Source organism: Raphanus sativus, chromosome 5, assembly GCF_000801105.2.
Source record: "Raphanus sativus cultivar WK10039 chromosome 5, ASM80110v3, whole genome shotgun sequence".
In the NCBI taxonomy this organism is placed as follows: Eukaryota; Viridiplantae; Streptophyta; class Magnoliopsida; order Brassicales; family Brassicaceae; genus Raphanus; species Raphanus sativus.
Window position 1 is genome coordinate 7,268,017 of NC_079515.1, and position 22,012 is coordinate 7,290,028.

At 37.9% G+C, this 22,012-nt stretch overlaps 5 protein-coding genes across 5 annotated transcripts; 3 read left to right on the forward strand and 2 right to left on the reverse strand.

The window, feature by feature from the left end:
* Positions 1 to 187: 187 nt before the first annotated feature.
* LOC108805220 (glutamine synthetase cytosolic isozyme 1-3) lies at positions 188 to 2,285 on the forward strand. The gene is made up of 8 exons (XM_018577203.2): positions 188 to 345; positions 551 to 590; positions 680 to 783; positions 887 to 935; positions 1,027 to 1,133; positions 1,205 to 1,496; positions 1,578 to 1,631; positions 1,707 to 2,285. Exons 1-8 carry the CDS (start codon positions 272 to 274, stop codon positions 2,049 to 2,051), a joined length of 1,065 nt encoding a protein of 354 aa, XP_018432705.1. The 5' UTR covers positions 188 to 271; the 3' UTR covers positions 2,052 to 2,285.
* Positions 2,286 to 5,224: 2,939 nt separating this feature from the next.
* LOC108861491 (uncharacterized) lies at positions 5,225 to 8,081 on the forward strand. Its single transcript, XM_018635366.2, has 11 exons — positions 5,225 to 5,543; positions 5,622 to 5,690; positions 5,794 to 5,889; positions 5,964 to 6,097; positions 6,358 to 6,553; positions 6,636 to 6,811; positions 6,891 to 7,020; positions 7,097 to 7,257; positions 7,346 to 7,407; positions 7,481 to 7,562; positions 7,664 to 8,081. Exons 1-11 carry the CDS (start codon positions 5,304 to 5,306, stop codon positions 7,842 to 7,844), a joined length of 1,527 nt encoding a protein of 508 aa, XP_018490868.2. The 5' UTR covers positions 5,225 to 5,303; the 3' UTR covers positions 7,845 to 8,081.
* A 1,140-nt stretch (positions 8,082 to 9,221) lies between these two features.
* On the forward strand, positions 9,222 to 11,737 carry LOC108861493 (probable inactive receptor kinase RLK902). The gene is made up of 2 exons (XM_018635368.2): positions 9,222 to 10,770; positions 10,869 to 11,737. Exons 1-2 carry the CDS (start codon positions 9,459 to 9,461, stop codon positions 11,456 to 11,458), a joined length of 1,902 nt encoding a protein of 633 aa, XP_018490870.2. The 5' UTR covers positions 9,222 to 9,458; the 3' UTR covers positions 11,459 to 11,737.
* A 171-nt stretch (positions 11,738 to 11,908) lies between these two features.
* LOC108861492 (probable serine/threonine protein kinase IREH1) lies at positions 11,909 to 18,443 on the reverse strand. The gene is made up of 17 exons (XM_018635367.2): positions 17,431 to 18,443; positions 17,164 to 17,207; positions 16,885 to 17,067; positions 15,451 to 16,803; positions 15,195 to 15,367; positions 14,806 to 15,049; positions 14,584 to 14,676; positions 14,368 to 14,508; positions 14,198 to 14,290; positions 13,823 to 14,018; positions 13,529 to 13,614; positions 13,232 to 13,320; positions 12,904 to 12,955; positions 12,761 to 12,817; positions 12,497 to 12,673; positions 12,327 to 12,404; positions 11,909 to 12,154 (listed from the first exon to the last, which is right to left on the reverse strand). The coding sequence occupies exons 1-17, from the start codon at positions 18,188 to 18,190 to the stop codon at positions 12,068 to 12,070; spliced, it is 3,906 nt and encodes a 1,301-aa protein (XP_018490869.1). The 5' UTR covers positions 18,191 to 18,443; the 3' UTR covers positions 11,909 to 12,067.
* Positions 18,444 to 20,099: 1,656 nt separating this feature from the next.
* Positions 20,100 to 21,597, reverse strand: LOC108860952 (probable serine/threonine protein kinase IREH1). Its single transcript, XM_018634787.2, has 3 exons — positions 21,344 to 21,597; positions 20,727 to 20,854; positions 20,100 to 20,639 (listed from the first exon to the last, which is right to left on the reverse strand). Exons 1-3 carry the CDS (start codon positions 21,525 to 21,527, stop codon positions 20,280 to 20,282), a joined length of 672 nt encoding a protein of 223 aa, XP_018490289.1. The 5' UTR covers positions 21,528 to 21,597; the 3' UTR covers positions 20,100 to 20,279.
* Positions 21,598 to 22,012: the final 415 nt, after the last annotated feature.

The following is a 22,012-nucleotide window of genomic DNA, read 5'->3' on the forward strand; positions in this document are numbered from 1 at the left end:
ATTGTAATTAATGCTGCCTGTAATCTCTATGTAAATGTCAGGAGAATCCTAACTGAATCGTTTACTAATATAATTAATCATTAAAAAATAAAAAGATAATGTTGGCAGGCAACAGTAAATAAATTACCAATTTACTAAAATCATGTAACTATTTGAAAATAAAAATAAATAAATAAATAAAAAAGCTCTATAAAAACACTCGTCAGGGAGAGATATAAGCTTTGCATTGATCGTCTTCACCTAAACAAACACTGATTCTCGTAACGCCGCCATGTCTCTCCTCTCAGATCTCGTCAACCTCAACCTCTCTGACTCCACCGAGAAAATCATCGCTGAATACATATGGTTCGATCTCACTTCTCTCTGTTTCTCTCTTTCACTGTTTTGTTTCTTTCTATTAATAATACGATCATAAAGTTTTCACCTTTCTCTGTTCCTCTTGATCTGTTATCGTACCGAGAGTTCACTGAGATTGACGTGATACAATCGTAAAGCATGTCTCTTTGTGATCTCGTTTGTGATCTTTTTCGTATGAACTTTGAATGAATAGGATCGGTGGATCTGGAATGGACATCAGAAGCAAAGCCAGAGTAATATAATCGATACTCTGTTTCTTGATCGTCTGTTTTTTCATACTCTGTTTTTTATGGGCTGATATGATTTGTTTTGGATGATACAGACGCTCCCAGGACCAGTGAGCGATCCATCAAAGCTTCCCAAGTGGAACTACGACGGATCCAGCACCGGTCAGGCCGCTGGAGATGATAGTGAAGTCATTATATAGTATGTGTTTCGATCAGCTATAACTAATTAGGCAGACGCCATTAAGTAAATATGAAGTAAAAAGTGTTGATCTTGTTTTTGTTTTTGTTTAATGAATCGATAGCCCTCAGGCGATCTTCCGTGATCCGTTCAGGAGAGGCAACAACATTCTGGTCGGTCGATTTTTTTTTTAATATGATTAGTGTAACAATATTTCAATTTTTGGATAAAGAAATGATTGGTTATTTGTTATTATCTATGCAGGTGATGTGTGATGCTTACACACCGGCCGGGAATCCAATTCCTACCAACAAGAGACACAACGCTGCTAAGATCTTTAGCACCTCCAAAGTTGCCTCCGAGGAGCCTTGGTAAGCTCTTCTTCTTTGCATATTAATCAATTATTTATACTTAAAATACTCTTTTGGGTGTGGTTCATTAGGTATGGGATTGAGCAAGAGTACACATTGATGCAGAAGGGTGTGAACTGGCCTATTGGTTGGCCTGTTGGTGGCTTCCCTGGCCCACAGGGACCATACTACTGTGGTGTGGGAGCTGACAAAGCCATTGGTCGTGACATTGTGGATGCACACTACAAGGCCTGTCTCTACGCAGGTATCAGCATCTCTGGTGTCAATGGAGAAGTCATGCCTGGCCAGTGGGAGTTCCAAGTCGGTCCAGTTGAAGGTATTAGCGCTGGTGATCAAGTCTGGGTCGCTAGATTCCTTCTCGAGGTATAGACTAATCTTTACTTTAACCAGTTCCTTTAAGATACGTACAAGCTTTGCTAATGATCATCTCTCTCTTTTTGACAGAGGATCACTGAGATCTCTGGTGTAAATGTCAGCTTCGACCCAAAACCAGTCCCGGTTAGTGTCTCTTTACCACACTCTCTCTAATGCTCTCCTCTCTTCATGTTGTAACATATTGTTGTTTTGGTTCAGGGTGACTGGAACGGGGCTGGAGCTCACTGCAACTACAGTACGAAGTCGATGAGGAACGACGGAGGATTAGCGGTGATCAAGAAAGCCATAGAGAAGCTTCAGGTGAAGCACAAGGAGCACATTGCTGCTTACGGTGAAGGCAACGAGCGTCGTCTCACGGGGAAGCACGAGACGGCAGACATCAACACGTTCTCTTGGGGAGTGGCGAACCGTGGAGCTTCGGTTAGAGTGGGACGTGACACTGAGAAAGAAGGCAAAGGTTACTTCGAGGACAGAAGGCCGGCTTCTAACATGGATCCTTATGTCGTTACGTCCATGATTGCTGAAACCACCATCCTCGGTTAAAAGTCATCACATTTTAGTAATGTTTGGTTTTCTCCGGTTTGGTTTTATGATTTGAAGACTTTTCTGCTTGTGATGACATTTTGTGTTTTTTTCTTCTTTTAGTTTCGAATAATTAAAATAAAGTATTCTTGTGGTGAAAATTTGATCAGCGACTTTTGTGTTGTGTTGCTGTTGTTGAAATGATAATAATAACAAGGAAGTACGGCCTGGCATGTTACAGGTTGAACTAATTAATGAGCTTGTCGGGTGTAGTATCTACAAGCTAGATAAGATTTGAATAGAAATTTGAATATGTTGAATATTATTTACACCACCTACCATCAGATCATCTTTCCAATGGCTTCCCTCGTTTTTTTTTTCTCAAAATGAAATAAACTCAAAATAAATTTATGATTTATTTTAATAATTCCCTTCATTTTTTCTCTTAATTATTATTATACTTAATTTTCAAATTTTTATTGCAAACAAAACCTTTTATTTTATAAAATTTTAGATAATACTCACTTATTTTCTGAATTCTACAACTTAACCAAACTTTAACTTATAAAAACAGATATTTATTCTATTAATAAAATTACATAACAACATACAAGATAATAGTCTAAATTTACTTAAACATTAGTATTACTATGTTTTTTTCACAAATGATCAATCGAAGTATTTCAAAAAAAGAAATGAGTTTTTTTTTTTGATTTGTCAAAACCGACTTAATTATTTTTGAAATCGAATAATTTCATGTCAGCTATTTGAATTTCTGGAAGTGAATTTCTCTTTCAAATACAATTGGTTATGTATTCTAATTTTGTATTAGTTATGTATCTCAATGATATTGTTTTCTATCTTATTTTCTTTCAATTATATATTATAATTATAAAACTATAAACTATAAATTATATTTTAATAACTAATTGTTGGTAATTATATTTTAAAAAGTTTAATCAGTAAATACAAATTGGATATAAAGTTATAAAATTAAGTTTAGTGTTAATGTTTTGTTTATACATAAAAAATTATCAAAAAGTAAAAGATCATTGATGTAAATAAAAGCAATTCGACATCAAAATGAAGTTTTGAATAGAATTCTTTTAAATTTGAAAGAATACTGTTTGTATACTAATTTTCTCTTTCAAAATAATATATCATTGGAGCTAAATTTTTCTTATTTATGATGTTCTTCTTCGTTTTGATGCATCATTTAAAAATATCTTTAGAGGTTGAAGGATACCTAATGCAGAATTAAAATTTAAATTGTGCACAAAAAGGACTTACAATTTAAATTTAAAGGGGAATTTTTGGAGGATGATGTTTAAGATTTTTTAAAATAAATATATACTAAAAATCGGAAATATAGTCTTTAGAAAAAGTTTCAAAAATTATTTTTGAATTTCGAAAAGAAATTTTGAAAAATAAAGGAACAAAAGTTTTAAAAGTTTAAAATTCTTTTCTTTTGTTAAAGTTCAAATTTAAAAATGTAAAAAAAATTGTTATTATTTAGTTAATTATATTTATTTTATATTTATAAAGAAAATGTATAAAGCTATTATATCTTTTGAATGGAGAATGAATTTGTAGAAAAATTCTTTAATTAAAAGTTAAATTATGAATAATGGTACAACTAATGTGGTAAATTCAAATTTTTCATATAAATTCCCATTTTAATATATGTTTATTTAACTGATTTGTTAATTAAAATTGGTGAAATACAATTTTATAATTATAAATTAAAATAACATATATTATTTATTGCTAAACTATTTTTATTATATAAACATAGTAAAATTATTCTATTTTTTTAAAAAAATTATTCTATTTTAACTCCCTAAATATAATGGTAGATTGGAGATGTTTTATATTTTACATCCGACCTGCGTAAAATGTTGAATATTCTTCACAGCATTATGCAGTATGTTGCATGTGACTTATGAGGAATTTTAAAACAAATAAAAATATTTAATTCCGAAGACGTAGGGTGGTGGATATTTAGGTGGGAACACACCGTAATGCTCGTCACGTGCACCGTACTGCTAAAGTGTAAAGACCTAATCTAATGCATTGAAATTCGTGACTAGCTACGGAAGAAAAGTCAAATTCAACTTTTATTTATTTATATTTGTGATAATTTATTTTCTGAGTGGGACGTTCGTGACTACTCCACTAATAAAAGTTGTGACGCATTTCTCTGAAGTTGGCATAATGGCCATTAAGTAACCTAAAAAGGATGATGCTGGAAAGTTGTATTAACGTTTTCTTAAGTTTTGCAAGGCATGAAAACACAAGTACATTGTTAGTACTTTGTACCTTAGTACGTTTTTATATCACACTTTGATTAGTGTATCCATTTTGAACACGTTGCTTGTAAAGTTATTAAACTAATAATCATGACATCCAACCCACTTGATTAAGCTTTCTATAAAGTAATATCAAAGTTATGATTTTGTTTATCGACAAAAAAAAACCTACGAGTGGTGAGATATCGATTTACTTACTGACATTTTATTTTTATTTTCCTATAAAATAACATTTTTTCTCATAAATAGTTTCTTTTATTTACAGAAAGTAACATTCGATTAGTTCAACTAGTCTTATAAAGCATATTCCGATTTTAACTTGTACACAGAGAAAAGGCAGTTGTTCAGAAAACTTGTTGGTTTCCTTACTGAATGGAAGTATTAGGTGTAAATGATATCATATAATTCATCATTCATTTAACTTGGACTCCTTTTACATGAGCATATAGAACTCTGAATATTTTATTCAGTTGTCATGTTTTTGGTTGATATCTTTACAGCATTTTATTTTGGTATTCTTTAACAAAGAGGTTGTTCAAAAACATACAATCTATCTATTTATTTTCTGATATAAGTTGGAACATTCTAAATTTCGTTCAGACAATATGATAGCTTGTCCTTTTCTTCTAGGCCGGCCGAATCAGCCAGGCATATTAACAAAGGGTGCAATTCCGCTACTACTTAGCTACTTGGGTTGTATTTTCAGAAACTGTATTCGGTACTATCTTGGATAAACACAAATGAGGCGTTGAAATAATTCAGAGAAGGCCGTCTATTGGGTATTAAAGTTATTCGGCCCAAAATATTAAAAATTCAATTGACGTCGTTTCGATATGAATCTAAGCCCAAGTGTTGCCGTGTAGATGACCACTGAACAAAACAAAACAAAAACCCCCCACACGTTAAAACCCTCTCCCCCTCCTCTCAAATCTCGCAGAGCTCCACGGAGATGAGATGAGATGAAATGGCTCCCTCTACTTCGATTCCATCTCTGAACCCAACTCACAGCTTCCATCACCAGTTCCCCCATTCCAATTCTTCATTCCCTTCACCTCCCAGTTTTCTGCGATGTGGTGGAAATCGCCGTCGTGGGGTCACCATGGCCGCCGCCGCCGCCGGGAAGGATCACTACAAAACATTGAATGTCGGACGCAACGCCACATTGAAGGAGATCAAGAGCGCGTACAGAAATCTCGCTCGCAAGGTTACTTCATTTTACTCTTTTACTTTTGATAGCTTGGAACTATAAGGTTTAGGGAGTTGTGTGATTGGGTGTAAACAGTATCATCCGGACATGAACAAGAACCCTGGTGCTGAAGATAAGTTCAAACAGATCAGTGCTGCTTATGAGGTAAACTTCAAACTCCTCTCTTTTTTTTTTCCTTTTTTTCATTCAGAGTCTTTGCTTCATTGTTTTTGCTTATTACAAGTGGAAATGAAGCGTTTTTTTGTAGGTATTATCTGATGAGGAGAAGAGATCTGCTTATGATCGCTTTGGCGAGGCTGGTTTAGATGGAAGTTTCAATGCATCACAGGATGCTTCTGAAGGAGTAAGTCATTTTTCTGAAGCTCTCAGATATTTTTTGGAATTGAAAAATGACCTCTTTGATTCTCATTTCTTCAGGTGGATCCATTTGATTTGTATAGTGCCTTCTTTGGAGGTGGTTCTGATGGTTTCTTTGGAGAAATGGGTGATTCTGGAGGAGGGATGGGGGGTTTTGATTTCATGAATAAGAGAAGCCTTGACCTTGACATAAGGTAAGATGCATGTTTGTTTGTTTATCACGATTATAGTTACTTACCCATGAATTAGTATTTGATTCCTACATCCCTTCTGTGGTGAATGGGTGACATTTAGCTATAGGAAATTAGATATTCAGCTTATCCCTTTTGCTAATAAGCTCTTGTTGCGGCCTTGTCTGGTTGGTTGCCCATTGTGTTTTATTTCCTTGTCTCCCTGGCCTTTGGGATTTTTTTTTTTTGTTTCTTGACTGATACTAGGGGAACATGTATGTTAGGTATGATATGCGGTTGAGCTTTGAAGAGTCTGTTTTTGGAGTAAAGCGTGAGATCGATGTTTCTTATTTAGCAACGTGTGATGGCTGTGGAGGCACAGGTGCTAAATCTAGTAAGGACGTTAAACAGTGTAGCAATTGTGGTGGTAAAGGCCGTGTCATGGACACTCAGAGAACACCCTTTGGAATCATGTCTCAGGTAGGCCATTACTGTTCTGATCACCTGCTATTCCTGTAATGACTTGTGCTATAGATGACATAATAATGTGTGATATATATAGGTTTCCACTTGCTCCAAATGTGGCGGTGAAGGCAAAATCATAACTGATAAATGTCGAATGTGCAATGGCAACGGGAGACTACGGTCTAGCAAAAAGATGGATGTTGTTGTCCCTCCTGGTGTCAGCGACAGAGCCACAATGCGGATTCAAGGAGAAGGTAACGTGGACAAGAGAAGGTAACACGTTCGACTAATTACGTTTCCTGATATTTAGTTTTTTTTTTCTTTTCAACTATTGGTTTTGTAATTTCTATAGTGGACGAGCTGGAGACCTATTCATAGTGCTTCAAGTTGATGAGAAGCGTGGAATCCGGAGGGAAGGGCTTAATCTATATTCCAAGATCACCATCGATTTCACAGATGCAATACTTGGGACTGTCACTAAGGTGGTTTTAGCTTCTTGTTACTCGGTAATGGGAACCTAGTTGTAGGTAATGACATCTTCCTTTTTTTTTGTGTCAGGTAGAAACAGTTGAGGGAACGATGGATCTTCGGATTCCGCCTGGAACTCAGCCAGGGGACACTGTGAAATTATATAGGAAAGGAGTTCCAGACACGGATAGACCTTCAGTTAGAGGTGATCATTGCTTTGTGGTGAAGGTTTTGATCCCCAAAAACCTAAGGTTTGTGTCAAATCACTTCTTTTGTATCCATCCCTCTATGCCATGCTTTGCTTTGCTAAAATGTTGAAAACAATTTTGAAACCTTCAGCGAGAGGGAGCGCGAGTTGGTACAGGAGTTCTCGTCGCTCGGAAGATCTAGCAGTAGTACTGGTACAATACTTACTTGCACCTAATTAAAATCTATTTTCAAACAAAAAAAGAAACTTATAATCCTCATTTGTAGAAACTCGTCAAGAGGAGCATAGATTTGAGTCGGAGTCCAGAAAAGGACCGTCTTTGTGGCATAAAATGAAGAGTTTCATAAGGTAAAACTCATGGAACTTTTCTCAGCAGTTCATCAAAGACGACACAATATTGTCCATCTTATCCATGAATCCTGGTCTATATGGCACGTTCTTTTTTGTAGACCAGAAGATTCAAGAACGAAGTTTGGGACTATGAGCTTAAACACATCAGTGCCACTACGAAGAATGAAAGAGACAGGGACTTCGACTGTTCTCACGTTCTTGGCTCTGTGCGTTATAACCTCGGCTGTTGCATTGGTTCAGAAAAAGGGTAATCGCTTGAAAGAAAATAAAGAAATATAAATATCTTCAAAACCCTAGACCCAGATGGAGAACTTTGGTTCCAAGTAATAGAGAGCATGACTTTGAAAGTCCATTCGTTGCCTATACAATTCTAGTTTATAGGTTGAACTTGTTTGTTTAACAGAAAGAAAAAGAGATCTTGTATGTATGTTTTATCATTAATTTATGGTTAAACAGTTCTGGTAAAACGAACAATGTGGTTCTCTAAGCAAATGATTGTAGTATTGAGATACCATATGAGCTCGTAGATATTTCATGGTGTATTATGGTGTTGAGGTGAACCCTGCAAAGTGCAAACTTTGATAACAAGTCGGTGCAAGAATTAGATTTTAAGATAATTGTAGCCGTTCTCTTCCAGTGTAACGCTCAACCATTTGTTTTCTACTTTTCTATATCACTGTAACCGTCGTGACTTTTAAGTTTTTTTTTTTGTTTTTTACTTCTTTAAACAAGTTAGCCTATATTTTAATAGAATATATTAATGGGACCCTATTTGATTGGATAATTCAGAGTGGATACAATGACATAAATAGAGAATGTGTTTTGGGAAAAACTATTTAATGCTGTAAATTATTGTTGTTGCCTTTTCTACATGTTATGGTCCTACTTACTATATGCACCCATGTTCTATTTTTCCTTTACAACTATGCAATATATTCTACAGAAAAAATCAATTTTATATAAATATGATTGTTTTGTTTTATTAACGAAGGAAAAACATAGAACTAAGTGTATCTTGAGAAGAGGGCCTTCACTTTACTCAGATGCAAGGAATTTCATGATGTTCTTAGCAGTTAGCACGGTTTTTAATTAACTTTTCTGGATTCCATTTCTCTTGTAGGAGTATTAGTTTAATATCTTCCCCTAACTATACTCATCCACTTGCTAAATTATTCATGTTACACTTCATTTCCCCAAAACATTTTTTAATACGGTTAATAACGATGACTACAATAGTAATAACTCTGTACATTAACCGGAGCTTCTAGCTCAGTTGGTAAAGGGTTCACAGCTGTGAGTTCCGCCACCTGGGTTCGAATCCCGGCTACTGGAGAATTAATATTTCGGCATCGCCAGGGACAGAGGACCGACATGTGGCAACACGTGACTAGTCTGGACCACTTATGTGGGGCCAGGATACCTCTGTATAATTCAAAAAAAAGAAAAATAACTCTGTACATTTTTAGCAGTTTATGTAACTAGAGCATTTTATTTATATAAAAAGAGAGAAACGGATGTGAATTATCTCAATTTTAGACGAAAAAGAACAAAATATTTTGAAAATGGTGTTAGAAGACTAATGCAGCTTAGACAGAGACAAATACTGCTAAACATGTACATAGGATACTCTCCTATAATCTGATCCATTGCAATCACATATTTTTAACCAAGCAGGGAATGACATATGTCACCGCCGTATTAGAAATGTCGTTTTTGTCACATTCCCAAGTTCTTTAAAATTAAATATTATAAAAAAAGCAAACTAATAAAATAATAGAAGAAAAAGAGGAGAAAAAGAGGAGAGATTGACTGATAAGTGTTGACTACTTACTACCTTCACTTCACTTCACTCACAACCTTCCTTCTTCAGAGCTTTTCTAGGGCTTCTCTTCAATGGCGACTCTCTCCCCACTCCTCCTCTCCATCCTCCTCCTCTCTCTCCCCCTTCCCTCTCTCCAAGACCTCTCCGCCGACAAATCCGCCCTCCTCTCCCTCCGCTCCGCCCTCGGCGGCCGCACATTCCTCTGGAACGCCCAACACCCCACGCCATGCAACTGGACCGGCGTCTCCTGTTCCGCCGGCCGCGTAACCGCCCTCCGCCTCCCCGGCGTCGCGCTCTCCGGCCAGATACCCGAGGGTATTTTCGGTAACTTAACCCAGCTCCGCACTCTCAGCCTCCGTCTCAATACCCTGACCGGAACGCTCCCTCTGGATCTAGGCAGCTGCTCCGACCTCCGGAGGCTGTACCTCCAGGGGAACGGATTCTCCGGGGAGATACCGGAGGTCTTGTTCAGCCTCAGCAACCTCGTGAGGCTGAATCTCGGAGGTAACGGTTTTTCAGGAGAGATCTCTTCCGGGTTTAAGAACCTCACGAGGCTCAAGACTCTCTACTTAGAGAACAACAAGCTCTCTGGGCCTTTACTGGATATGGGCCTTGATTTGGATCAGTTTAACGTCTCTAACAACTTGTTGAACGGATCTATACCGAAGAGTCTTCAGAGATTCGACTCTGATTCGTTTGTTGGGACTTCACTCTGTGGGAAACCGCTTGATGTTTGTTCGAATGAAGGAACTGTGCCGAGTCAGCCTATTTCTGTCGGGAACATTCCTGGTACTGATGAGGAGAAGAGAGAGAAGGGGAAGCTTTCCGGTGGAGTGATAGCTGGGATAGTGATTGGTTGCGTGGTTGCGTTCTTCGTGGTTGTTATGGTTCTGATGGCTCTCTTTGGGAAGAAGGGGACGAGGGACGTCGTCGACGACGTTGGAAGAACCATCAAGCAGCTTGATGTAGAAACTCCCGGGGAGAAAGCGGCGGAAGCGGCGACGGAGAGTGGATACGAGGCGGCGGTGGCGGGAAGCAGCGCGGAGGTGAACGGATCGGGGACGACGAGGAAGTTAGTGTTCTTTGGGAACGCGACGAAGGTTTTCGAGCTGGAGGATCTGTTGAGAGCTTCTGCGGAGGTTCTGGGGAAGGGGACGTTCGGGACGGCGTATAAGGCGGTGCTTGACGCGGCGACGCTTGTGGCTGTGAAGAGGCTGAAGGATGTGACGATGTCGGATAGAGAGTTTAAGGAGAAGATTGAGGTTGTTGGGGCGATGGATCATGAGAACTTGGTGCCGTTGAGGGCTTATTATTACAGTGGAGACGAGAAGCTGCTTGTGTATGACTTCATGCCTATGGGAAGCTTGTCTGCTCTCTTACACGGTGAGAGTTTTCTATATGAAGTGGTTTGTGTGTTTTTGTTTCGGAGAATAGGTTTTGTTTGTGTTGTGTGCTTTAATGTCATTTGCTATGTTATATAGGAAACAAAGGCGCAGGACGGAGTCCACTAGACTGGGAAGTCAGGTCACGTATCGCTCTTGGAGCAGCTCGTGGACTAGACTATCTACACTCGCAAGACCCGTTGAGCTCTCATGGGAACGTCAAGTCTTCCAACATCCTCTTAACGAACTCCCACGATGCGCGAGTCTCTGACTTCGGTTTGGCTCAGCTCGTCGGCTCTTCGACCACAACCCCAAACCGTCCTACCACCGGGTACCGTGCCCCGGAAGTAACTGATGCGAGGCGTGTCTCGCAGAAGGCGGACGTGTACAGCTTTGGTGTGGTGCTGCTAGAGCTGCTCACGGGGAAAGCGCCGTCTAACTCGGTGATGAATGAGGAAGGGATGGATTTGGCGAGGTGGGTGCATTCGGTGGGGAGAGAGGCGTGGAGGAGTGAGGTTTTCGACTCGGAGCTGATGAGTTTGGAGACGGTGGTGGAAGGAGAGATGGAGGAGATGCTGCAGCTGGGGATTGAGTGTACGGAGCAGCACCCTGACAAGAGGCCAGTGATGGTGGAGGTGGTGAGGAGGATCCAGGAGTTGCGCCAATCGGGCACGGATCAGGTGGGATAGACCAATGGATGCAGAGAGGCTGGAGAGGTTCACTAGTTGGAATGATGGTTTGAAACGTCGTCGTTTTCGGTGTTTGCTAGTGTATTCTCTCTCCAGTGGTAGTTAAGAATATGGAGGGGGATTAGAGTTGGCGTTAATTAGTGTTTTTTTTTTGTTAATTTTGGTTTTCCATCTTTTCTTTTCATGTGTGTGGACTTGGGCACTGATGATGATGAGTTCGTTGAGGTTGTAATTATTAGTGCTTTTAACTTTAACTTTATTTCAGTATTGTTTCAGCTTTTTGTCTCTCTGATAATTAGTAACTTTTATAATATGAAGTTATGAACCATTTGATGCTGTAAATGTTTTTGAGAAGCTACAAAGTATTATGTTTTCTTTAATGTGTTTGTTTGTTAATAATTTATGTATAGAAACGACTAAAGATTTTTGTCACACTACTAAGAGAAAAAGTAGGCTTTTAATTGTCATCATATATATTGATTTTTTTTTTGTCAAAATAATATTTGATCTTCTCTGTGATAAATATACACCTCAGTTTTGCATTTTCATGCACATTTGGTTTGGATTTAAAAAGGCTTTGGCTTTGGCCAAACTGTAATAAGCATATTATTACTTGGGATGCGAGTTTGGTTGTGGCTCATCTTTCCAGCCTTTAGATAGAAGATCGTAGTTGATTGATGCCAACTGCGACAGGTTCTGCAAAACAACGAAAAGAAGCAAGTTTTACTTAGAGCGTCAAGTAAAGAGGTACTAACATAGAGCTCAATACTAAAAATGAAAAATATGGGTATAAAACAACAGCAACTAAATAGACTTTATATACTCGAACAAAACTGGTTCTTAACAGGGAAGTCATTGATAAGAGTACCTTAAACGAGAAATTACTGAAAGAGTAATCTACAGGTACGCCAGACTCGGACTCTGCTTGTCCGTCGCTTTCTTCGACCTGTGTACCACCCATTTTGATCCATCTTGTTGAAATTATTTACATTCACAGTCTCGCACAACATTAATGAAAAGAGGATCAATGAATGTTACCTCTCCCTCCTCATGACCATTGCTCGAGCAACCACTGCTGCCACTCAAGCTATCAGCATCACTATAATCTTGAACCTCGCCTGATGGGAAAAATTGCTCATCCGATGTGTTCCACGAGTAGCGACTTCTGAAGTAACTAGTGTCGATTGCACTCTCTGAAGCTGGAACAAATGCAGCCTAAAGAAAAATAGCGTTAAAGACATTGTATACAACATGAGGATTTGCTTCTACAAATCATATATCTTCAAAAAAAAAAAAAAGCACCTTTTGCCTCGCTAGTGTATCCCAATTGATGTCTTTAAAGAAGATGTGCTGCTTGACCTGCATCAATGAAAACATTTTCAATAAAAGTTTACAGCAAACTGGAACAACGTCAACACAGAAAAAAAAAAGACATCCATTTTTACCTCAGCAGCCCCTCTAGCTCCAAGTCTCAGATGAGGATCTTCTGTTAAAAATCTAGAAAGAGAAGATGACATGACGTTACAGACAATAACTAGTCTCTGATCTATAGAGCAAAAATTCTATCTTGTATATGGAAACACAGAATTTGAAATCAAACGTCCTTAACATATTCATTTACTTTGGACGTTAGCAAACCAGATAGTTACTCAATATAATGAGTAGAAAAGAGTTGTTCATCAATGTTTTCTATTGCACAACTGCTGATTTTGGAAGCGACCCTAGTGTGAAGCGTATAATTAGAAAGAGAGAAAGAGAGAAAATATGTCTTACCGGTCTATAATATCGTGGGCTTCAGCACTCATTTCTTCCGGGACATGAGGCCATGGTATATTACGATTGAGAATATTGTCAAATATTTGCTAGAACAAACCAAAGAAAATGCAAATAAATGTTAAAAGCCAAAATGAAAATGTAAATAAACCATAGAAACATAACTACTCGTTTCATACATAAGTTACAGGAATATAGAAGCCAGTACAAAATATAACACGCATTCGAAGACCTTGAGAAACGTATGTTCTGCTATCAAAGCATTAACAAGAAACAACACAATGATTAGTCTCTCACCTGAGGTTGCTCAGCATTGAAAGGTGGAATTCCCACAATGAGTTCAAACAGAATGATTCCAACAGACCACCAATCCGCAGTTGCAGCTGAAAAAATATCGCAAGTATATGTTAATATGAACGAAACAGAAATATATGAAACTCGGGAGTCCAGCGTACTAACTACTAAGCATATATGACTATTATGCAGAAACAGTTTTGTAGAGCGTTTTTTTTCCTGGCTCGTTTTAACCAACCCAGAACTCAAAAGCAAATTTTCAATAGAAGATAAATATACACCATGATTAGAACGCACCATGTCCTGTCCCTAAAAGAATTTCTGGCGCTAAGTAGTCAGGAGTACCCACAGCAGACCGTTTCTTGCGCCTTTCAAGCTGATGCTCGGATGTTGGTAATCGTGATTCCTCCTCATCAAGCAGAGATATCCCAGGACCAGACAGATCATCTGTGCTGTTGATGAGACCAACTTTGGAGAGCCCAAAATCTGTCAACTGCTCAATAAAACGGAACAAACCATAAAGTCGCAGTGATCCGAGAATTTATTGCTAAGACCAGGATACAGTCTCCTAATCTTCAAATAGCAAGACAACCAAAGTATTCTGAATAACCATCATGTTAACCATTTATTCTCAAAAGATGGCCGAAGAGAGTTCTAACAATGGAAAAGTACCTTGATATGACCATCATGCGCAATCAACAAATTATCAGGCTTCAAATCACGATGAACAACACCCTCAGAATGCAGATATTCCAAAGCAAGGACCTGAAAAGAAAATTGATCATGGAATCACTTTCTAGAACTTCTATGGCATGACTTCAGAATAAGTATGCAGAACTTACAACTTCGGCAATATACACACGGACAATATCTTCCTCTAAGCAACCCAAATTTCTCAATAACGAATACAGGTCCCCTCCATTCAAATACTCCATCACCAGATATAGGTTGTCACGACATGTGAAAGAATAGAAGAAACGTACCTGCTCCAAAAAAGAGTTACGTTTAAAGATGTAGATCTCTCCAAAGAATGTGCTTTAAAGGTTAGACATGCTCACCACAAAGGGATTGCGGACATTGATCAAAATATCACGTTCGGCTAGTATACTTTCAACAGCATTCTTGCGGATCATATCTGCCTTTTTCAGAACCTGAGGAGTATAACAGACATTACAACACAAGACTAGAGAAAATCCAACTAAAGATTTTGCCATCCACGTCATCCTAACAACAATATTTTTTTAACAAAAGAAAAGAGAGCAAAAGAAATTATATTTTACCTTGATTGCAAATAGATCTCCTGTTGTTCTCTTTTTAGCCAAAAAAACTCTCCCAAATGCTCCCCGACTTATTGGTTTTATGATCTCAAAATCATCTATGGACGTGCGGTCGCGCGGGTGTACTGGACTGGTCCTCAAGCCTCGAACAACATCATCTTCTAAAGGAGCATCTTCATCAATTACAGTGCTTGATAAGTCAACTTTTTCATCATCCAGAAGCTCACAGATCTGCAGATATTTCTCCCTACATAATGAAGAAACCTATAATTTCAACACCTAATATTTCTTGAAATCATAGAACATCTACAAATTATACACAAACGCAAAAAGAAGAGAGAGGGAGGGACTTAAGAAGATATGTCATACCAACAATAACACAAGAAACTCACCGGATTAACTTTTCTATGCGAGTCCCAAAAGTTTCTACGGTAAGTGCATCAAACTTACTGCGGTCTATGACAACCCTCAGATCTCCAAGACAAGAAAGTAAAAATGGAATAGATTGTTCATCCCCCGGAATGGCATCTGCTGCACATTTTGCAATGTCAGCAAGTTCGCTCATCTGCATCAAGAGTTACTATCAGATAAATACTTAATAACGAAAGACAAGACAATTTATGAAGATGGAGCACAACCATCACAAACCTGTGGATATTCATCGTGATCATGGAAAGTACCCTTGCCTCCTAGAATCATTTCAATTGGATCAGGTCTAGGGGTCGGAATTGGAGATCTAGGCGTCATGCTACTGGCAGATGAAGTTGTCATGCCTTGATCAGACTTGGAACCAAAACGTGTTTTACATGACATTAAGGGTAGACCTCTTAGATCATCCATAAAAACTGAATTATCCGTCTCTGGGAGACAGTCAAGCATGTCTTCAGACCCTCTCCGCGACCAATCACTCAACCTTGGCGAGAGAACATCACACTCTTGAGTCAAATTTGAATTGGATACTTTCATACCATCTGGGCTTTCTCCAGCTGCTAGGCTATCCTTATGCCTGAAGGTCTCTGCTATCTTGTCTAGAGTTCCAGCAACTGCCATTAGCCGCTCATCAACACTCAATCCTTTCTGGTCATATTTATCAGCTAATGTACAAATTCTAGAGTGATCTTCAACATGTGTAGTGGGAACCTCCTCCTCACAGATACGGCACATTATTGAACTTTCTTCCGAAACAAGTGGCTGTTCCCCCCAGTAACCCCAAGATACATTGTGCCGATGCTTGGGGGAATGTTCATGAGAATCTTTTGCGGGAGGGCCGCTGAGAGTAGAGACAGCCGCATGTCGATTCTTAACCAGATTTGGAGGTTCAACTTTGTTATGATTCTGCTCTTCCAAGGCTGGCGCTTCTTTCACAGTTTTCAGTACTGGAGATGGAAGCTTCTTCCACGAAGACATTCTATCAATGTTTGCAGGAGAGTCAGATTCTTTAAGAACATCATTTTCAGAAGGAGATAGGGGAGGAACTGAGCGTACAACAACGTCCTCCTTCCACTGCAAACCACGCTGCTCCTGACTATAAGCTTTCTTGGTGGATGGTGGTATCTTTAAGACCTTTGCAGCACTTGCACTCCTTCCCGCTCCACTGGGAGGTATTTTTTCGAGAGAATGCAAAACTCTGGACTGACGTAGCTGCACAACTTGTTCCTCTTCTCCCCAACTTTCCTTGTGAAACTGTAGCAATCTCGTACATCTGGTAAGTATAAAAAGCATCCGTGTATGAAGCTGTTTGAGAACGCCAGGAGGAAGCTCTTGACGTCTATCATCTAAATCTTGAACTATGCCTTCACACTGAAGCCAGAAATCTCCAGGAGTAGTCATAGCACAACTGCGAGCCAAAATTAATAAGTCTTCAAATGTTTCCTCCCACTCAGGATGGCTTTCTGCATTTTTCTCAAGAATTCCCACCAGGTCGGCAGCAAATACTTTAAGGTCAGAGTTTACTTCTTCCTTTGCTTTATCAAATTTTGCCCGAATCAGAACCAGTATTTCCTGGAAAAGACAGACTATTAGATTCTGCATACGGAAAAAAAACTCAAAACGGATTAATAGAGATCGGAGACTTTAGAATACCTCGACATTGTTGGACCTACGAGGCTTCCACAACGGAAAGGGCCGTACACCTTTAGAGTTAAGCTCATGAGAAAAGCTTTTGATGTCACCAGGAAACCTTTTCCGAGGAGCACTTGTCATACGAAGTAAGGCTTGATAACGCGGTGATTCTGACTCTTTTGGATTTTCCCACTCATACGAATTCTTAAAAAAAGATAAACGCCAAGGCAAAAAGATCACTTAAGCATAATACACAGCACAGACTACATAAAAGGTAAATATGATGGAGAATGGGGGTACCTCTGGGGTGCAGAAGTCTGAACTTTTTAAAGGTCCAGAGCGGCCTGCGAAGTACAACCATAAGAAAACGTGAGTAATACTAATAAGAACTGAAAGAAGTAACAAGTGACATACAATATCGAGATTACAATTCAGACTAAGATGTGCCAAAAGCGGTTATAACTATAAGCTCCAGTTATTAACACACACACACGGATGCTCATCCTTAAATTAAATTTAACACTGTTTCTCCTCCCACCAAAAGCATTTCAAGATGTTGGGACATACCAGCTCCAGATGAGGATGCAGAAGCATTCTGCAATCGAGATCCAGAAGTCGGCGGCAACGTAGGGCTGAGGCTCTTCGGCGGTACTCCAGTATCAGGAGACATACTACTATCACGACCACTGTTTTGAGCGCGGCTCATGTTCTCTTCAAACCTCAGCATTACACTCCCAGCTTCCTTCTTCTTATCTCCACTACCAAATCCAGACGAACCTGATCCCGAACCCGAACCAGAACCAGAACCCGAACCACCACCATCAGTAACCATCTTCGACAACTTGCTGGTACACAGCAGAGGCGGAGTCTCTCCATCGTTCCGGAAATTGAAAACACTCTCCCGAGGCAAAGGTCCGGATCTCGTCTTGATCCGGTTCAATCCCAGAGACGACGCCATGATCGGAGAAACAAACGCCGGTCCTCCTCGCTCGCTGCTGCTGCTCTTCTTCGCCTCGGAGCTGGGAGACAAGTTCGATTTGCCGATAGAGTGAGGAGCTTGAGGAGCTTGAGGAGACGGAACTTCTTTTCCTTTATTCTTCTTCAAACCGTCTTTAACCGACGACGAAGCCTGCTTGCAACCGAAACCGCCGAGGGAGCTCGGGCTAGGGATCGGGGATGATGATTCATCCTTGGAGGCGGATTTCGACTTCTTCTTGTCCGATCGGTTGGGGGAGTTGGAGCCGACGGATCTGGGACTGTTGGAGCTATCGGGGCTCGAGGATCCGGATTTTTTTGATGAGAAGAAGAGCTTGTTCTTGAATACCATTTTTCTTTCAGTCGATTTCAAAAAACCTAATCACGAAAACTAACTAGGATCCAACTCAATAGCTAGTTGTCATTTTATTTTACACACTCTTAAAGCTTCGAAAAGGAACTCTATCTCTCTCTCTCTAGGATTTGATTGTGTGGAGATCTAAGAGAGGTTCAGAGGTGCGGAAGCGACGAGGAAGAAGGAGGAAGGAAGGCGTGACTGTAGTGGAAACCGTAGATTTGAGTCACAAATGTTTCTTTTCTTTTTTTTTTTGGTCAAATGTTTCTTTTCTAATATAATGACTCTAAACAGAAAAAAAAATAGGTCAGCATAATCTGATTTGCAATTTGACTTTTTGATTTAGATTTTAAACCCATTAAACTTTTTTTTTGATCAAAAAAACCGATTAAACTTGTTTTTTTGGTTTGTAACACCAAACCGATTAAACTAAAATTTCATTATCGGGTTATTCGTGAAATAACCGAAAAAAAAACTATAATCAACATTTTAGAAAAAGGGTAGTAAAGATAGAAAGAGAAAAGAAAGGAGAAAATATGATTTTGGTTATTAGGTGAATATAGGATTTTTGTTTGTATATTAGGTGCAGTTTTGGTTTCATTACCTGCAAATCATTTCCCAACACCACAAACCACTTTTTCATATTTTGAATTTGAATTTTTTCATATTTTGAATTTGAATTTTTCTAAAAACGAATTAAATATCCACCAAAACTACAACATTTTTATGACAAAAATTTCAAGTTATCTTTCAATAAAAACAATTTACAATAAATAAAAGTAATTGTAATATACAATATATAAAATGTGGAGTATATGAAAAACACTTAATCATTTTATTTTTGAATGCCTTCTAATAATACAATTATGGGTTTTGTTAGAAAAAACTTTTGTACCAGTTCATGTAGATTTTTAGGAAAATTTAACTTTTACCACATCATTGTTACTATTAGTCATATTTAGTTTCATTAAAAGGTATTTTTCTTTTTAAAAAATTATTAAAGAAGCAAGATATTCTTATACCCTTGTTTTATAAATAAATATATACATGTAGTTATTTAAAATAATAAAAATAAATAAATAAATAACTTTTTATAGTTTTCGAATAATAATTTTAAAATTCTAAAAAATATAGTTTTTGAATTATGAATTTTTGTTTATTTAAATATTTATTTATTATATATATACATATGTAACAATGGTATAATAGTTTTTTGACTCTTACGGAAGAATATATTTTTGAAAATGTATTTTTAGTGATGGTAAACATGAATAATGGTAGTAACAATATGGTAAATATGAAAAATTCCCCATAAAATTTCCAGTTTGATCTGAAATTTTTTGATTGATTTATATATTTCTAACGAGAAAAGTTAAGTAAACATAAATAAGATATCATTATGAAAAGTTTATTAATAAATTGGGGAAAATTCATAAATCTTGTATATATTTGATTAAGCCCATTGGGCTAAAGTGATGTATGAAGTAACAAATTTCTTGGATTTCAGGTATGATCACTTTCTCAGCTCAAATTTCAGAAATCGTTAGAAACATATCTTTATAGGGGACGATAATCCACAAGTTACTATGGAATGGTAATAGGACCTCATGGTATGCATTATAAATGTATATTTCATCAATGCGAATTAGTGTGCACTGATAGATGTTATGTACAAAAAAAAACAAGGTTAGCAAGCTAATATATACTTTATAATTGATCTCAAATATAGTTACAAAAGAACAGATCTGCTATAGTTCGGATCTTTGTGCACCTGTGAGGATAACATTTTTCTTTCAGACCGATTGATCCTTGATTTTCCATCAACATAGTCCAATAGTCATCTTTTCACTCCTGTATCAGGCTTTAACACCACTTATTGCTTTTGAAGATTGAGAACTCGACAAATTACTGAAAGTGTTTTTTCTTTATTGAATCACAAATACAATGATCTCTTAGATAGATCATGAAACGAATTTAAAAAAACACCCAAACAGACTCGATCAAATTATTTTTGAACTCCTAAGATGCAAGGAGACTTATTCAACGTGTTCAAATGCAGAAACTTGTCACACACTCATAACCATTTTTATTCTTCAACTTGTTCCACTTCTCCCCAACTCTTATAAAACTGAAGCAATCTCGTACATCTGGTAAGTATAAAGAGCATCCGAGTATGAAGGTGTTTGAGAACGCCCGGAGGAAGCTCTTGACGTCTATCATCTAAATCTTTAACTATGCCTTCACAGTGAAGCCAGAAATCTCCAGGAGTAGTCATAGCACAACTGCGAGCCAAAATTAACAAATCTTCAAATGTCTCCTCCCACTCAGGATGGCTTTCTGCATTTTTCTCAAGAACTCCCACCAGGTCCGCAGCAAATACCGCAAGGTCAGAGTTTACTTCTTCCTTTGCTTTATCAAATTTTGCAAGAATTAGATCCAATATTTCCTGGAAACGACAGACTATTAGATCCTGCATACGGCAAAACTCACAGAAGGATTAGTAGAAATAGAAGACTCTAGAATAAATTAATACCTCCACGTTGTTGGACCTACAAGGCTTCAACAATGTAAAGGGATGTACACCTTTTGAGTTCAGCTCATGAGAAAAACTTTTGATGTCACTAGGAAACCTCTTCCTAGGGCCAGATCGTCCGGAGCTGCCTGCGGAGTACAATCATAAGAAAACTTGAGAAATAAGAAGAATCAACATGTGACATTAGTGTTTGACCCCTGTGCATATGTGTTCAATCTTCCAAATGCCCACTATTTTATTTATTTTGTTTTATCAATAATTATAAAATTATATACCGTAATTGTATATATTATATCAAAAGAAATTATTATGACCCCCATAAAATTTATTCTACCTCCACCACTGTGTGACATAAAATATCAAGATACAATTCAGAACAGTATGTGCTTAAGGTGGTGATAAGCTAGAATTCTTAACAACACAGATGCTCATCCTTAAGACAGGCATATTTATATTATATCTTACATGCGAACATGCTCATAACAAGAACGAACATTAGTCTCTATGTATCATATTAGAGAAACTCTCAATGCGTTTTCTTAATCGAATTACATTTAACTGAACATCGTATCTCCCACCAAACCAAATGAAGATGTTATTTGTATATGAGGACATACCGACGAAACCACCAGCGGAGATCGGGTTAGGGGCCAGGGTTTCATCCTTTGAAGCAGTTTCAGACTTCTTTGTGTCTGATCGTATGGGAGAGTTGGAGCCAAAAGATATGGAACTATTGGAACTATCGTGGCTCGAAGATTCGGATGTCTTTGATGAGAAGAATAGCTTGTTCTTGAATACCATTTCTCGATTCTGCTAATTCAAACCAAATCACGACACTACAAGTCTACAATACACAATCCAACTTCGAAAGATATTTTTAATGACTACGACAGAAAAAGTCAATCAAATCGGGTTACGACAGAGATTTGGCGTAAGGTTTTATGTATTTAAATACTAATTAATGAAAAATTCTCTTCGATATTGATGGGTTTAGATTTTGACTTTGATTAATATAAACTAAAATTTCATTATCATATGATACAAATCATTTTCTTATCAACCGTTGAAATTTAATTAAGCCTCTATATTTGATTCAGACAATTGGGCTATCTTATACTATGATGGGTCGGGTCTATTTTGTTCATCTAACAAGCGTTATTTTTTTCCTTCTAAAAAAGGCTTTTAACTCCATGGAATACCGCAATTCCAACGGCATGAAGCTGAATACGATCGAGGCCGAAAAGAGGCTTGGTAGCATCGATTTCCTATGGTTCCATGGATAACTA